General features: G+C 38.8%; 1 protein-coding gene across 1 annotated transcript in view; it reads right to left on the bottom strand.

Moving 5' to 3' along the window:
- Nucleotides 1-18093, bottom strand: part of MAP2K6 (mitogen-activated protein kinase kinase 6) — a 49600-nt gene extending 31507 nt beyond the window's left edge. The window contains 4 exon segments of the mRNA XM_010948617.3: nucleotides 7980-8093; nucleotides 8680-8728; nucleotides 17910-18009; nucleotides 18012-18093. Coding sequence (XP_010946919.2) covers nucleotides 7980-8093; nucleotides 8680-8728; nucleotides 17910-18009; nucleotides 18012-18078 — 330 coding nt within the window. The 5' untranslated portion in view covers nucleotides 18079-18093.
- Nucleotides 18094-18366: the final 273 nt, after the last annotated feature.

Below are 18366 nucleotides of genomic sequence, written 5' to 3'. Positions count from 1 at the left end.
ACAGAAACATGATCATGTCGTTAAATGATGGGACAATATAATATCCCTAGGCTTTCACATTTTTTGCCTACTTAGGAAAAAGTTTGCAGAAGAACAAACTGAAAAATCTACATAGTAAGGGGAAGGTATTTCCATTCTCGGAAAACAAAGGAATCCAAGTAACCTGACCATCCACGTTCCTAACAATGGCCTAACTATATTAATTCATCTGGAGATGGGCATTCTCCAAGGTCCTTCCAACATCTACTCAAGAAATATGGTTCCGGGAGAAGATGGCGGAGTAGAAGGACGCTCGCAGGTCACCCTCTCCCACAAATACACCAAGACCCACATCTACAGACCCACTCAGCCAACCAGAGCACCTGTGGAACTCCAACAGAACATCGCCCTCTTCAAAAGATAAAGACGCCAAAAATCTGGTAGGAGAAAAGGAAAAAAAAAAGAACAAAAGGCAAAGCAGCGCGGGTCGGGTGGGACGGGTCCCGCGGGGAGGGAGCGGCCAAGGAGGACTGGCGCTCGCTCGCTGGGTCTCCCCTCTCCAACTGAGAGGCCAGCGGGACGGAGGGGGAGCCTCCGAGGCTCGGATCTGTACAGAGCAGCCCTTGACTAACAGAAGTAAGTTAAATGGGCACAGAGCGTCCCCCCAACACCCAGCCTGAGACGCGGGCCGGCAGCGGCAGGCATGGCCAGGCTGCACAAGCCGGGCGGAGGACGGGGGCGGCTGCACGGAGGCAGCCCCGGGGGAACGCAAGGGGCTGCGCGCCGTGGCTGTGGGTGCACAGGGCAGAACAACCTGGGCCCTCCATAAAACAGCAAGGTTGATGTGCTCTCGGAGGAAGGGTGCACACCCCCATCTCTGAAAACCCGCGGAAAGTTTTCGGGGGAAGAGAGGCGGGGCTCAGGCGCAGCCGCCATATCCTCTGTGCTTAGCACTCAGGCGGGGGCGGGGGCGAAACCTGCATCCGCACCGAAGGGCTTAGCAGCCTCAAAGGCCAGACTGAGACTGGCCTGCAGCCCGGGGCAGATAGGATCCTTCCATCCTGGTCCCTCAGAGAACTTGCTCCACAAAGACAAACAAGGAGCTGGGTTTTGGCTCAGAGCAAGGACAGGGCTGTCCCTCGGTCTTCCCCGAGCCCACCTGCGGAGCGCCGACCAGGGCGGAGCGCGCAGCCACACAGAGCAGCGGAGCTACAGGCGGCGGCGCAGGTAGAGCGAGAGCGGCCCCCCGCCTTTCGGGCAGGAACACAGCCCATGACAGAGGTGCTGGGAGGGGGCACGACCCGCCCTCCTACCCGGCCAGTCTGCAACATCTGACTGCAGCATCCGGAGGGGCAGCGACCCGCCCGCCCACAGCAGAGGAGAGCTGCACCTGACCCAGTGTTAGGAGGAGGTGCGATCAGCTTGCCGACAGGTGCTGGGAGCAGCACAGAAGAGGGCGCCAACGGAGGGCCTCTGAAAACAGCAAGCTGAGCTTCCAAAACAGGACGAAGACAGAAAGACTTCACATTAAAAGCACACAGACTCCAGGAGAACACCGACAAACCCCCCCCCCTTTTTTTTTTAAATCTGTTTTTACCTGTTCTATTTTCTATTACTCTCTTAATCTTTACTTCTTAATTCATTTCTATTTCTCTTGGGTTTTGATGTCCTGCTATTCATTAGACACAGGTTTCAAATACATGTATTCATCTCCCACCCCCCTTTTTTTGTAAAGGTTTCAAAAGGACGTCTCAATACTCAATACCGATTAATACTCTGCTTCAACTCACTCTTCTATTATTCATTATACACTGTTTTCAAACCCTCTTTCTCCCTTCTTTTAAAATTCTTTCTCTCTCTCTTATTTTTTTCTCTTTTTTTCCTAAGTTCTATTCCTAAATAGGCATCAGATAGATAAAATCCTTAAGGACCAAAATAAACAACTGATACTCCATAAACCACAGTGCCAAAGAGGTATGAGCAAGATGAAGAAGCAGAAAAACCTTTCCCAATTAAAAGAACAAGAGAAATCCCCTGAAAGAAAGATCAACGAAATAAACATCGATAGCCTACTAGATCAAGATTTCAAAAAATGAGTGATCGAATTGCTGAAGGAATTAAAAGAGATAGTGTTTAGAGATATAAAATATGTCAAAAATGAAATTGAAGCTATAAAGAAGAGCCAAGTAGAATGGGTAAACTCATTGACAGAGATGAGGAATGATCTAATAGGTGTGCAAAGCCGACTAGATAATGCAGAGGAACGAATTAGTGATCTAGAAGACAGGGCAATAGAAAGCACCCATTCAGAAGAACTACAAGATAAGCAAATAAAAAATAATGAAAATAGCATAAGGGACCTATGGGATAATATCAAGCGTCCCAATCTTCGCATAATAGGGGTCCCAGAAGGAGAAGAAAGATCAAAGGGGATTGAAAAGGTTTTTGAAGAAATCATGACTGAAAACTTCCCAAACTTAAAGAAGGAATCAGATATCCAAGTACAGGAAGCTCAGAGGGTTCCAAACAGGAAGAACCCAAATAGACCCACACCAAGACATACCATAATCAAGATGGCCAGAGTCAAGGATAAAGAAATGATTCTAAAGGCAGCAAGAGAAAAGCAAAGAGTAAGTTACAAGGGAACCCCGATAAGGCTCTCAGCTGATTTCTCTACACAAACACTACAGGCCAGAAGGGAGTGGCAAGATATATTCAAAGCCCTGAATGAAAAAAAGATGCAGCCTAGAATCCTTTATCCAGCAAGGCTATCCTTGAGGATAGAAGGAGAAATAAAGAGTTTCACAGACAAAAAAAAAGCTGCAGGAGTTTAGCAACACTAAACCCATCCTAAAAGAAATATTGAAAGGGCTATTCTAAATAGAAAAGCAGCAGGATGCTACAGAAATGAGAAACACACAACTGGAAAGGTGATAACTCATGAATTACAAATAAAGTAAACATGAAATTATAAAAGAAGACATACAAATCACTGAGAGTGGGAGAGGGAGGCAGGGAAATATAGAATATTTTTTTCTTTCTTTTTAAAATTTTTTTAACAGTAGGATGGGTTTGAGATCATGTTACTATCAGTTTAATAAAAACAATTATAGTAATGGGTTGATAGATTTACAAAAAAGGGTAACCACAAGCCAAAACTTTACAAAGGAGTCACAAAAATTAAATAAAATCCATGAAAATACAAAGGAAAATTACGAAACCACAAAAGGAAGAAGAAAGGAACAAAGAGGATATACCAATTCAACTGCAAAGATAAGTTCAAAATGGCAATAAACACACATCTATCATTAATTACTGTAAATGTTAATGGACTAAATGCTCCAGTCAAAAGGCACAGAGCAGCAGACTGAATAATAAAGCAAGAACCTTCAATATGCTGCATACAAGAGACCCACTTTAGGGAGAAGGACACATATAGATTGAGAGTGAAAGGATGGAAAAGGATATTCCATGCAAATGGAAAAGCCAAAAAAGCAGGTGTTGCAGTACTGATTTCAGACAAAATAGACTTTAAAACAAAGGCCATAAAGAAAGATAAAGAAGGACATTTTATAATGATTAAAGGAGTGATACAAGATGAGGATATTACACTCGTTAATATATATGCACCCAATATAGGAGCACCTAAGTACATACAAGAATTACTAACAGAGATAAAGGGGGATATTGATGGGAATACAATCATAGTTGGAGATTTTAACACTGCATTAACATCACTAGACAGATCTTCCAGACAGAAAATAAACAAGGCAACAGAGAAATTAAATACTACAATAGAAAAACTAGATTTGGTGAATATTTTCAGAACATTACACCCCCCAAAAATAGGATATACATTCTTTTCAAGTGCACATGGAACATCTTCCAGGATCGATCATGTACTTGGGCACAAAAGAAACCTCAACAATTTTAAGAAGATAGAAATTATCTCAAGCATCTTTACTGACCACAATGCCATGAAACTGGAAATCAACAACAGAGAAACAAAGGAGAAAAAAAGGAAAGCATGGAGATTAAACAATATGTTATTGAAAAAACAATGGATCAATGAGGAAATCAAAGCTGAAATTAAAAAATACCTTGAGACAAATGATAATGAAAGCACAACCACTCAAAACCTATGGGACACAGCAAAGGCAGTGCTAAGAGGGAAGTTTATAGCGATACAGGCCTTCCTCAAAAAAGAAGAACAATCTCAAATAAACAATTTAACCCACCACCTGAATGAACTAGAAAAAGAAGAACAAAAAGCCCCAAAAAGCAGCAGAAGGAAGGAAATAATAAAGATCAGAGAGGAATTAAATACAATAGAGATTAACAAGACCATAGAAAAAATCAACCAAACCAAAAGCTGGTTTTTTTAAAAAGTAAATAAAATCGACAAACCTCTGGCCAAACTCACAAAGAAGAAAAAAGAGCACAAATTAGCAAAATAAGAAAGGAAAATGGAGAAATTACAACAAACAAAATAGAAATACAGAATATCATACGAGAATATTATGAAAAACTATATGGAACCAAACTGGATAACCTAGAGGAGATGGACAAGTTCCTGCCAAAATACTGTCCACCAAAACTGAATCAAGAAGAATCTGAACACTTGAACAATCCGATCACTAGAAAGGAAATAGAAATAGCAATTAAAAACCTCCCTACAAATAAAAGTCCAGGACCGGACGGCTTCACCGGGGAATTCTACCAAACATACAAAGAAGAACTCATACCAGTCCTTCTCAAACTCTTCCAGACGATTGAAAAGGAGGGATTACTCCCAAACTCATTCTATGAAGCCACCATCACCCTGATACCAAAACCAGGCAAAGACACTACAAAAAAAGAGAATTATAGGCCAATATCACTGATGAACATAGACGCCAAAATCCTCACCAAAATTTTAGCAAATAGAATCCAACAACACATAAAAAAGATTATACATCATGACCAAGTGGGGTTCATCCCAGGGACACAAGGCTGGTTCAACATATGCAAATCAATCAGTGTAATACATCACATCAACAAGAGAAAGGACAAAAACCACATGATCATCTCAATCGATGCAGAAAAAGCATTTGATAAAATTCAACACCCATTTATGATAAAAACTCTCGCCAAAGTGGGTATAGAGGGAACATATCTCAACATCATAAAAGCTATATATGACAAACCTACAGCCAGCATAGTACTCAACAGTGAAAACCTCAAAAGCTTCCCACTAAAATCTGGGACAAGACAAGGATGCCCACTATCACCACTCCTATTCAACATAGTCCTGGAAGTCCTAGCCACAGCAGTCAGGCAAGAGAAAGAAATAAAAGGGATCCAAATTGGAAAAGAAGAGGTAAAAGTGTCATTATATGCTGATGACATGTTACTATATATAGAAAACCCTAAAAGGTCCACACAAAAGCTACTAGAGCTGATGGAAGAATTCAGCAAGGTAGCAGGTTACAAAATTAACGTTCAAAAATCAGTTGCATTTCTTTACACTAACGATAAATCAACAGAAGAAGAAAGTAAAGAAACAATCCCCTTTAAAATAGCACCCAAAGTAATAAAATATCTGGGAATAAATCTAACCAAGGAGGTGAAAGAATTATACACAGAAAACTATAAACCATTGATGAAGGAAATTAAAGAAGACTTTAAAAAATGGAAAGATATTCCATGCTCTTGGATTGGAAGAATCAATATTGTTAAAATGGTCACACTGCCCAAGGCAATCTACAGATTTAATGCAATCCCTATCCAATTACCCAGGACATATTTCACAGAACTAGAAAAAATCATAATAAAATTCATATGGAACCATCAAAGACCTAGAATTGCCAAAGCATTACTGAAGAGAAAGAAAGAGGCTGGAGGAATAACTCTCCCAGACTTCAGACAATACTATAGAGCTACAGTCATCAAGACAGCATGCTATTGGTACCAGAACAGACATATAGACCAATGGAACAGAATAGAGAGCCCAGAAATGAACCCACAAACTTTTGGTCAACTCATCTTTGACAAAGGAGGCAAGAATATACATTGGAATAAAGACAGTCTCTTCAACAAATGGTGTTGGGAAAACTGGACAGCAGCATGTAAAACAATGAAGCTAGAACACTCCCTTACACCATATACAAAAATCAACTCAAAATGGATCAAAGACTTAAACATAAGACAAGATACAAGAAACCTCCTAGAGGAAAACATAGGCAAAACATTATCTGACATACATTTAAAAAATTTTCTCCTAGAAGAAATAAAAGCAAGAATAAACAAATGGGACCTAATGAAACTTACAAGCTTCTGCACAGCAAAGGAAACCAGAAATAAAACAAGAAGAAAACCTACGGAATGGGAGAAAATTTTTGCAAGTGAAACCGACAAAGGCTTGATCTCCAGAATATATAAGCAGCTCATACGACTCAGTAAGAAAAAAATAAACAACCCAATCCAAAAATGGGCAGAAGACCTAAACAAGCAATTCTCCAAGGAAGACATAAAAATGATCAAAAAGCACATGAAAAAAATGCTCAATATCACTAATTATCAGAGAAATGCAAATCAAAACTACAATGAGGTATCACCTCACACCAGTCAGAATGGCCGTCATTCAAAAATCCACAAATGACAAATGCTGGAGAGGCTGTGGAGAAAGGGGAACCCTCCTACACTGCTGGTGGGAATGCAGTTTGGTGCAGCCACTATGGAAAACAGTGTGGAGATTCCTCAAAAGACTAGGAATAGACTTACCATATGACCCAGGAATCCCACTCCTGGGCTTGTATCCAGAAGGAAATCTACTTCAGGATGACACCTGCACCCCAATGTTCATAGCAGCACTATTTACAATAGCCAAAACATGGAAACAGCCTAAATGTCCATCAACAGGTGACTGGATAAAGAAGAGGTGGTATATTTATACAATGGAATACTACTCAGCCATAAAAACCGACAACATAATGCCATTTGCAGCAACATGGATGCTCCTGGAGAATGTCATTCTAAGTGAAGTAAGCCAGAAAGAGAAAGAAAAATACCATATGAGATCGCTCATATGTGGAATCTAAAAAACAAAACCAAAAACAAACAAACAAAAACAAAGCGTAAATACAGGACAGAAATAGACTCACAGACAGAGAATACAGACTTGTGGTTACCAGGGGGGTGGAGGGTGGGAAGGGATAGACTGGGATTTCAAAATTGTAGAATAGACTACACTGTATAGCACAGGGAAATATACACAAAATGTTATGATAACTCACAGAGAAAAAAATGTGACAATGAGTGTGTATATGTCCATGAATGACTGAAGAATTGTGCTGAACACTGGAATTTGACACAACATTGTAAAATGATTATAAATCAATAAAAAATGTTAAAAAAAATAAAAAAATTTAAAAATTAAAAAAAAGAAATATGCAATGATTCTAAATTTTTTTGTAGCTCAAAAACTATGCAAATTTGCTCAAGATAATTTAATCCTCTCATTTTCCACAAATAGAGACAATTTTCTCCCTCAATTCTGGTTTCCTGATTTTCAGGGACAATTTTTTAAAAGCAACAGAATAAACATTAAAAGAGATTTAGATACAAAAAAACAAATGCAATATTTGAGCTTTTGTTTGGATTCTGATTTGAAAAACCAAACAGCAACTTAGAAATAATCAAGGTCATTTTAACTTGGACCTGGTATCATATGACCTTAAGGAAGTACTGCTAATTTTTTATGTGTGATGATGACATGGTGGCTGCATAAAAAATTAAAAGGAGAGGGTCAGGTGTATCAGTTTAAAGAAAAAATACATGCAACTCATACCAGGGAAGCATTTTTCAAATATTTGGAGGGAAACAGTGTTCCCTACAAATAAGCTTTTCCATTTCATCCCATCAAAGATTGTTTTGCTTGTATGAAAAGAGCTGACGTGCAGTTGAGACGGACGAAGGTATACTGCACAGAATAGAAAACGTCTGGGGAGTGTGGACGCTACCTTCACCGCCATGATCTGCCCGCTGGGCACGTGCCGCATCTTCTCCACCACCCCGTAGGCACCTCGCCCCAGTTCCACTATGGGCTCCAGGTCATCCGCCTTCACCTCAAAGTTCTGTCAGAGAGACAAGTAATAATGCAATGCGAAAAAGGGGAATAAGCTGGACATAGACCACCTCGTCCTCTCTCTGGCTTCTCCCAGCGTTATAAGGGTCGTTTCTAGTTCTGATCTAGAAGCTTTCCAAGCCGCCACCGAAAGCAAGATGTGCTGGGAGATGTTTAGGCTCCCACAGTGTGCCCCCTGCTTGTCACAGGCAGTGCGGAGATCCATCTCCAACTCAGATTCCAGACTGCTTCGTGAAAGCTATCTAGACATGCGGTTCTTTGGCCCTGCCCCCTTAATTACATGTGTAATCCATTTGCTGACTGGTGGTAACCAGATCTGTGCTTGGACTTTGAAGAATGCACCTCAAAGAGAACCATCTACTCTCCTCAAATACCTTCCATTAGGACCACAATAGCCTGATTTCAATTCAACACTCAAAATAGTAGGCGCTCCACAGACCTCTTCCGTTTAAATTCAGGCTTTATTGACCCACGCCGTGACAGCATGTTACGGAAAACACAATTTTCTTTGGCCAGTCGGAAAGTGTACACATGAAATGGTCAAGATATTAACTGGCAGACATGATTTTTCTCACCTGATTTCCAATAGAAATGCAAGCTTTGGAGTCTAAATCTCGAGGTGGCCTAAAAAAGAGAAGAAGGAGAAAAAAAAAAAAAACATGAGCCATTTAGTCAGATATGACCTTCCCCAAGCATATGCAACTGGAGAAATTTTTCCTTAGGAATAAGGTGAAAGCTCATAAGTAAAATAAAGCAGCATAAAGGTTTAATAGTGTGGAATTTGGAATAAAATACATTTGCACTTAAATCACTTAATCTCTGAGCTTTCATTTCTTCTTTAATACGAGGATATTAGTATGCTATCTCATGGAGTAGGAGAGTATTAAATGAGATATTCTCAGTAAAATGTGCAGCAGAATGCCTGACAGGCAGTAAATATTCAATACATAAGAGTCATAACTATATATATGTATAGTTATGTGGATAATTATACTATTCTAGTAAGCCCCAGTATAATTACATTCTTATAAGTAAGTATAAGTACTAAACTATTCTTTCATCCAAGAGCACCCACATGCCCCATTATCCCACCACTTTTTCCACAAGTGTTTTTTTTTAAAAAGAAACAATATTGTTCTGTTAACTCATACAATTCACAGATCATAGGAATTCCAAACGTACCTAATCCTGCCTTTATAGGAAAAAAAGGGTCCAGACAGGTGAAGTGACTTGCCCAAGGTCACAACTAACCCAGATGTCCGGATTTTCATGTCTGAATACTTTCTGTCCTACCAGGCTGGCTAACCTAGTTGGGATATTTCTTCCATACACAGTGTACATACTCCCCAGGGGTCATGTCAGCAGCTAGAGGTCTGCTGCTTTTGTGTCTCCATAAAAGAGAGCCCACAGTCCCCTTGTGTGTACTTATTTCTACTACTTCATTGCTACCTCGGTTGATAACCATCCACTGAAGAGAATGATGTTTAGCTTTGGCTGTGCACCTAAGTAGGAGCCTAGAGGAGCATTTTCTTCAAATAAATACACCAAAAGCATTATGAATAAAGTAGTGAACGCCAAGAAACAGCAAACAAGATATACATAATAAACAATATGCTCAAACAAATAAGACAACTGGAAGCTAAGACAAAAGAATCTCGATGCTGCCTGAACAAGGGTGACCAAAGAAGGTTTTGGAAACGCAGGTCTCCCTAAGGGGATGTTCCAGGCCAGAATTGTCTCTAGGAGAATACAAGGAAAAATGAAAGGAACAGCAAAAAAAAATCCTTGGCGCATGACAATTTTCCCAACCCTAATGTATTTTAATTCTACCCCTTCTGCTGAAACTAACTAAATAAATAAAATAAGGAAAAGGTAGGAATATAAACACAGATATACACTTGAATCTAAGGTTTTAATGGCAACCCTCCCTCACTTCAAAATCCCTTTCAAATGTATAGAATACCTAAAATAAAGTTTTCCTACACTAATTTAAAACCAGGACTGGCAGAGATGTTTTTACGTATCTTGTGTTTCTGAGCAGGGAATCTTTCTTCAGAAACACTTTCCAAAGGAATTAAGTTTCTAAAAATCTAATTTCTCACTCTTAAAACCTCGAAAACTGTTTTTTTCTAGTTGTCACAATTTGTTTGTACTAATTACAATGGAACTTTGAAATAAAGACAAACATTACTTGAAACATGTGACTAATATAAACAGTCAAAAACCTTTTGCAATTGTTCAGACACTAAAGCAACAGAAAAGGTCACTAGTTATTTGGCGCTACCTCCCTCCGTGTCCTTGCCATTCAATGAGAGTTTTGAGTAAAAACTCTTCCAGGTCTAATATTCTAGTATTCATACCAGGGCTCTGCAAATTACAGTTTATGACCCAGCTAACAATGAACTTTACACGTTTAAAGGGTTGTAAAAAAAAAAAAACAAAGAATCTCCAACAGAGGCCACTGTGGTCTGGGTAGCTCAAAATATTTACTCTCTGATATTTTGCAAAAAAGTTTGCTGACTCTAGCTTTATGCGAACCTTGCATTATATCTCTACCTAATAGGAGGGTTTCATGCCATTTTCCAGAATGAGAAAAATGAAACCCAGAAAAGTTCAGCGATATGCTGAAGCCATCCATACAGTCCTCAACAGAGCTGAAAATAAAACTCACATCAGCCAAGGCTCAGTCTTTAGCTAAGAGAAGGAAGTCTATGGTGAAGTTTGGGCTAAGTGTGTTACCTGCATCTCATATAATTAAAACACACACACACACAAACACACACACACACACACACCCATGAGTGCCATTATTCCCATGTTCCAAATGAAAAACTGGTTTAGAGTTTAACTAACTTGCTCCCAAGTGGTGAAGCCATGATTCCAGTCCAAGTCTGACTGAATCCAAGGAACCTGCCCCCGACACCCAGGCCTCCTCTAATGAAAATGATCAGTCCACCCAAGCCTGAGGACTTCAGGCTAGTGGAGTCTGCCAAAAGCATCAAATGATGGGGCCAAGACTGACAGCTCGGACTGAATTAGTTGACACTGCGTTCTGTCCAGGGCTGGGCATATTAGTTTGCCTGGGGCACCGAGTCCCTACAGGAGGTTTAAACTGTGGGTGGACATTCTCTGTTGATTATTCAATGTTTTAGTCCTCTGGGGAGAGAACCAAACGTATTACGAAATTCCTAACCCTGGAAGGCCAAAGGTATTCCAAAGGTCACACCTACTATTAGATTTTTACATAAACAACCAGCTTTGGTTTATTAAAATACTTACTTATTTACAGTTCTACATGAGTAATGCGTTTACCGGTTGCTGTTACAATTATCATCCATCTACAACAACAAGGTTAATAACAGTGTTTACTTATAACCTAATAATATTTACTAGGCATCTCCTTGGGCCAGATACTGTGCTAGCCCCTTTACAGAAAATATCTTCTTTAATTTTCACAACTCTTAGAGGATATTATCTCTATTATAATGTGAGGAGCTGACATTGAAACAGACAAAATAATGTCAGCACATTCAAAGAGATGGTGACTAGAACCCAGATCCATGTCAGGAAGTCCTCTCACCTGCAGGAGTGGAAGACCCTACCTCTCATTTCAGAGCCGTGGCATTCAGCTGCCGTCCCTGGCAATCTGATGGTGTGACTCAGAGCTCATGCTGGAGAGCTGGAGGGCCCTGAGTTTGCATGCCAGCTCTTCCACTTATTAAGTGAAGTAATAATAACAACACTTAGTGCTGCCTTCATTGAGAAATTACACTGGAACAGGCACTAGGCTAGACACTTCACAGAGACTCTGACATCTAATCCTCATAGCAACCACTTTGGTGTTTATTCCCGTTTTTCATAAGGGGAAACGAAGGCTTAGTAGGGTTAGGTAAGCTGCCTAAGATATTCACCTGGTGAACTTCAGATCCCAAGTGTGAACCTAGGCATTCTGGCACCAGTGCTGAACTCTGTGCTCAACTGCTCTGAGCAAGGTATCTGACCCTTGTACATGTCTGTCTTCTCATTTATGAAAAGTGAGAGTAAGAACAACCGCCTTTTGAGTTTCTTGTGAGGATTAAATAAGACTGACTAGCAGAGACTTGATTTAGAATTAGTGAGTGCCAATCAAGTGAGGGGCAGCCCAGAAATCTCAAAGACACATTGGCATCAGTTACCCAAAGAAAGAACTCAAGCAAAGGGACCACACACAGCACTAAAAAGAATGGGGCTCTGTCCCAGTCTGTTTATTTTTGTGTAGTCCAGCAGAAGGCAGCAGGGTATAAACGGTAAGAATCACCAAGCCAACCTCAAAAACTTGCCAAGAAAAACTCAAAATGTGGAAGCTTCTTCCACAAATTTAAGCCTCAGTATAATAATAATAATAATAATAATAATAATAATAATAATATTAATATTAATAATAAGCCTCTCCATGAGCTAATGTGGCATAGTTTACAATAATGAAGTGACCCTGGCTTCACACTATGAAACAGAAAAGTTTATTCCAGGTTTATTCTACTACATGAGGGAAAGACAACAAGGAAACTACTTTTAATCTTTGCAAAGATTTTTATTCACTGTGTTTATACCAAGGAAGGATTTATGGTAGTTTTCAAACATTCATAAAAAACAGAATATTCATATAAAGTAGAAGAAGGTGAAGACTAGCAAATGTTAAAGGGGAGGAATGTAAGACAACTAAGAGGTGGATATAAAAATATATCCTATTCATAGCAGCACTATTTACAATAGCCAAAACATGGAAGCAACCTAAATGTCCATCAACAGATGACTGGATAAAGAAGTTTCGGTATATCTATACAATGGAATACTACTCAGCCATCAAAAAGATAAAATAATGCCATTTGCAGCAACATGGATGGACCTAGAGATCATCATTCTAAATGAAGTAAGCCAGATAGAGAAAGAAAAATACCATATGATAGCACTTATACGTGGAATCTAAAAAAAAAAAAAGGACACTGAACTCATCTGCAGAACAGAAACAGACTCCCAGACATAGTAAACAATTTTATGGTTACTAAGGAAAGGGGGTGGGAAGGGATAAATTTGGGAGTTTGAGATTTATAAATGTTAGCCACTATATATAAAAGTAGATTTTAAAAAACATTTCTTCTGTATAGCACAGGGAACTATGTTCAATATCTTGTAATAACGTTTAATGAAAAAATATGAAAACAAATATATATATGTATATGCATGACTGGGACATTGTGCTGTACACCAGAAATTGATACATTGTAACTGACTGTACTTCAGTAAAAAAAGGAATAAAAGTGATAGCATAAAATATATATATATATATATATCCTAAAGGAAATAATAAAGATAAGAGCACAAATCAATAAAGTTGAAAACAGGAAAATAAGGAAAACAGTTGAACCATTTTTAAAAAATCCATAAAATTGATAAACCTCTAGCAAGACTAATAGATTAAGAAGGGAGACGATGCAAAGTGTCAATATCAGCAAAAAAAAAAAAAAAAAAAAAAGAAGGGGGCTATCACAACATATCCTGCAGCCATTAAAAGAATAATTAGGAAATACTATGAACAACTTTACTTTCATAAATTCAACAACTTAGAAGAAATGTACCAATCCCTTAAAAACCAAACTTACCATACTTAGCTATAATAAGATAGATCATCTGAATTGTCCCGTAACTATTAAAATGAATTTGTAATTTAAAAACTATAGAAAAAGGAACATACAAGCTCATTTTGTTTCACTGGAGAATTTTAGCAAACACTAAAAAAAAAAAAAAAAGAATTGCATGTATGTAATCATTATGTTGAATATCTAAAACTAATATAATGATTTATGTCAATTATAGCTCAAATTTTTTCAAAGAATTATCACTTATCTTACACAATGTCTACCAGAAAAATAGAAGAATGTATTCCTAACAACTCATTTTATAAAGCCAGCATTACCTTAATATCAAAACCAGAACATAACAGCACACACAAACACACACACACACAAACCCTACTACAGACCAACATCTGTCATGAACTTAAGACAAAAATACTCAACATTTTAGCAGATCAAATCAAACAATGTGTAAAAAGCAATATACCACAAGCAAGTGGGATTTATGTTGGGGTATGCAAGGCTAGTTCAATATTTTAAAAATCAGTATAATTCACATCAGCAAAGAAGGACAAAGAAAAATCTATAATCACATTAACTGATGCACAAAAAAAGCACTCAACAAAATTCAATATACATTCATAATAAAAACTCTGAGTACACTACGATGAGAGAGGAACTTCTTCAAACTCACACACAACATCTACAAAGACCTAACTAACACCACGGTTTAATGGTGAAAGATTAAATGCTTTCCCACTATGCTGGGGAGCAAAGCAGGGTTGCCTGCTCTCACCAATCTTATTCAACATAGTGCTGAACATCCTTGCCACTGAAATAAGGTAAAATAAAAGTTAAAAAAATAATAGGAAAGAAAGAAATAAAACTTTCTCATTTTGCAGAAGGTATGACTGTCTACTCAGAAAACTCTAAGGAATCTACATTAAAAGTTCCTAGAACTAATAATTGGGTTTAGTAAGGTCACAGGAGACACAGTCTACAAAAATCAACCACATTTCTAAATACTGACAATGAACAAATGGAAATCAAAATCAAAAGTGGAATACAATTTGAATTGCTTTTGAAAAAGAAAATACGTGTGAATCTTAACAAAGCCTAATGTAGAGAATCTGTATGATGAAAACTATAAAATCATGATGGAAGAAATCAAAGAAAATCTAAATACTTGGAAAAATCTACCACATCCATGGACTGAATGATTCTGTGTAGTAAAGATGCCAGTTCTCCCTCAGTTGATCTAGAGGTTAAACACAATTCCTATCAAAAATCTCAGCAAGTTTATTTGTAGTTATAGATAAAATTATCCTAAAGCTAATATGAAAAGAGGATGGCCCTAGAATAACCAAAATAGTTCTGAAAAAGAAGAATGAAGTGGGAGGAATCACTTTTCCCAATGTTAAGGCTTACTACATAGCTGCAGGTATCAAGACAGTGTGATACTGGACAGACACACAGATCAACAGAACAGAATAGAGAACCCATAAATAGATCCAAACAAACATGCCCAGTTAGTATGTGAGAAAGGAGCAAAAGCAATTCAGTGGAGGAGGGAGAGCCTTTTCAGCAAAAGGCATTAGAGCAATTAGAAATCCATTGGCAAAAAAAATAAAGCCCAACCTAAACCTCACACCTTGTACAAAAATTAAACTCAAAATGTATCATAGACTTAAACCTAAAATGTAAAATTATAAATCTTCTAAAAAAGAACATCAGAGAAAATTTACATGACCCAGGACTAAGCAAAGGGTTCTTAAACTTGTCACCAAAAACATAATCCGTAAGAGTTAAAACTGATCGACTGGACTTCATCAAAGTAGAGAGACAAAAAGACCCATTACAGACTGGGAGACAGTGTTCTTGAATCACATATCTGACAAACTCTTTTGTGTTTTGGATATATGAAGAACTCTCAAAACTCAACATCAAAAAAAAAAAAAAATCTGATTAGATAATAGGCAAAGAAGTGCACAGACGTTTCACCAAAGAAGATATGTGCATGGAAAATAAACACCAAAAGTATTCAACATCAGTAGCCATTAGAGAAATGAAAATTAAAACAGCAATGATATATCACCACACATCTGCCAGAGTGGCTAAAATGAAAAACAGTGGTAACGTTGACAGGGATGCAGAGACACCGTGTCATTCATACATTTTTGGTAAGACTATAACATGGTACAATCACCCTGGAAAATATTTGGCAGTTCTTTCAAAACTAAAAAATGAACTTACCATATAACCCAGGAATTGCACCACTGGACTTATATCCCAGAGAAATGAAGACATTTTTATGCAAAAACTTACACATGAATGTTCACAGCAGCTTTACTCATATAACAGCCCCAAACTGGAAACTACTCGTATTTCCTTCAAAGGCTAAAGGGTTTAACACATAACACACGTTATATCCATACCATGGAATGGTATTCAGCAGTAACACAGAATGAACCGTGGGTATATGCAATAACTTGAACGAACCCCAAGGAAATTATGCTGAATGGAAGAGGCCAATCTCCAAAAGGAGATGCATGATCTCATGTACATGACAATCATGAAGTAACAAAATGGATGAACAGATTAGTGATTGCCAGGAATTAGGGACCCCAGGGATGAGGGGTGAGTGGTAGGTGCGGCTCTAATGTAGTAATAGGAAAGAGTCATGTGGTGCTCTACAGTTGAGTATCTTGACTGTGGTTGTAGTTATACAAGGCTACACATGTGATAAAATTGTATAGAGCTACACGCACATACACACACACAAATGAGTGCTTATAGTGCTGGTGAAATCTGAACAATCTAGTTTGCACCAATGCCACTTTCTTGATTTTGATATGATTGTGGAGTTGTGTAAGACGTTAACATTGAGAAGGAGGACACGAGCCAGGGAAAGGGTACGTGGGATTTTTTTCTGTATATTTCTTTGCAACCTCCTATGAGTCTACATTTATTTCAAAATAAATTTTTAAAAGTGTACCCCAATAGAGTCCTGTATAGGGATTTGATCCTAAGCTCCCGAGAAACCAATCAGAGAGAAAAAGTTATTAATTAGACAGTTCATAGGTCCAAGGGAAGAAAAAGCAATCAGAGGGACCAAAGGAAAAAAAAATTTGGTAGCAGAGACTGAAAGAACTTTCTCCTGCAGATCCTTTTGAAAGGATGAAAGGAACAGACTCACTTGAATTTGGCTCCTTGAGCTACAGTCCAAGGCCCTGATGAGTAGCCCTCCCCTCTGCTCTGTCCTCCGAGGTTCTTCAGTGGACAGTGTGTTTATATGGTTGCCTGGGAGGCAATGGCCAATGGTCTCAGCAAAGTCATGCATGACATGATCATATTTACTAGCACATTCCAACACCAGGGGGTGCACTTTCTGATAGAAATGAATCACAGTTAAGGTCAAAAAATCTCCACAAAAGGAGGCATTTTTTTCATAGATGAGTAAAAGCCTTAAAAATTCAGGCTTCCATTGGGATAGCCTCTCTTTGTACTTGACCTGCCTTTGTAGTGCCCCTTGGAATTTCTATTCCCCCATGCAGATGCTTTGATAGGTGGTCATAGCCCCAGCCAGGCAGGAAATACCCTCCCACCTTACAGAGAGACAAGGAAACAAGAAGGAGGCTCAGGGAGAGGGTACCCTGCTTTACCAGGACTTGAGCTCACTTAGGGATTTGATCCAGAGGCTCAGCTAAAAAAGGAGTGTTCCATTACCTCATTTTGCCTTCTGTTTATATGGGACAGGATTTAGGAGTCAGGATGCTAAGTCCTCACCATATACCATCTTTCCACCTCAACCCAAATTTTATAGTAGTGGCTCTCTCGGGAATTTATTTGTTTGCTCAGATCTACATGGAAAAGGCAAAAAGTCTATATCCATGGACTTTTCTGGATTTACATGGATCCCCATCTGCTAAACACGTTTGTAGAATTTTTAACCAACCAATAATATGAGACACTGAGTTAAAAGCTACCCATTCCATGTAGACTAACGGAGTATGATTTTTCTTTTCAAGTCTCAGAGCAGTGAGTACATGGCTTCCCCCTTTAAAGTGCTCTCCTTTCTAACAACTATTTCCGTAGTCAAGATACCGCTCACCAGTCCAAAACTGAATTCCCATTCCCTGGAAATCCGTAAAGCTCAACGTGTTTGGATTAAGATAATGATGCTGCCAACTTACGTGGAACTGGTCTGAGGTTGTTCAAATGCTTCCTTTGGAATTTTAAGGCCAGGATTTCGCTTCTTGCCTACAGGGAAAGATGGAAGGAAAAAGTTAAGGTCTCATAGCATAAGAGCAGGGGCAGAGACTGAAGCAGGGAAAAGGACGGCCCTGGGAACGCAGGTCTCATTTCCCCATTCAGAACTCCACTTCCTACCCAGGACGTCCATGAGCGACAAGCATCCAATCACCAGGCTGAGCAGAGCTTCCCAAACACAGAGTGTGGTCACGAATGAGGTTTTTCACCAGTCCAGGGTGAAATATCAGTGTAAGAATGCCAATTCTTTTTACCCAGGAAGACCTGCCCTTTTCTCCCTGCTGGGAGTTTGACATTCCAGCCTCTTTTTTCCTTTATTATACACAACAATGGTGATGGTAGATGATGTTGGTTATAGTTTTTTTTTTCTTTTTAATGCCA

Source organism: Camelus bactrianus, chromosome 16 (assembly GCF_048773025.1).
Source record: "Camelus bactrianus isolate YW-2024 breed Bactrian camel chromosome 16, ASM4877302v1, whole genome shotgun sequence".
Taxonomy (NCBI): Eukaryota; Metazoa; Chordata; class Mammalia; order Artiodactyla; family Camelidae; genus Camelus; species Camelus bactrianus.
Note: the sequence above shows the minus strand (reverse complement) of the source record. Positions and strands in the feature narration are given on the sequence as shown.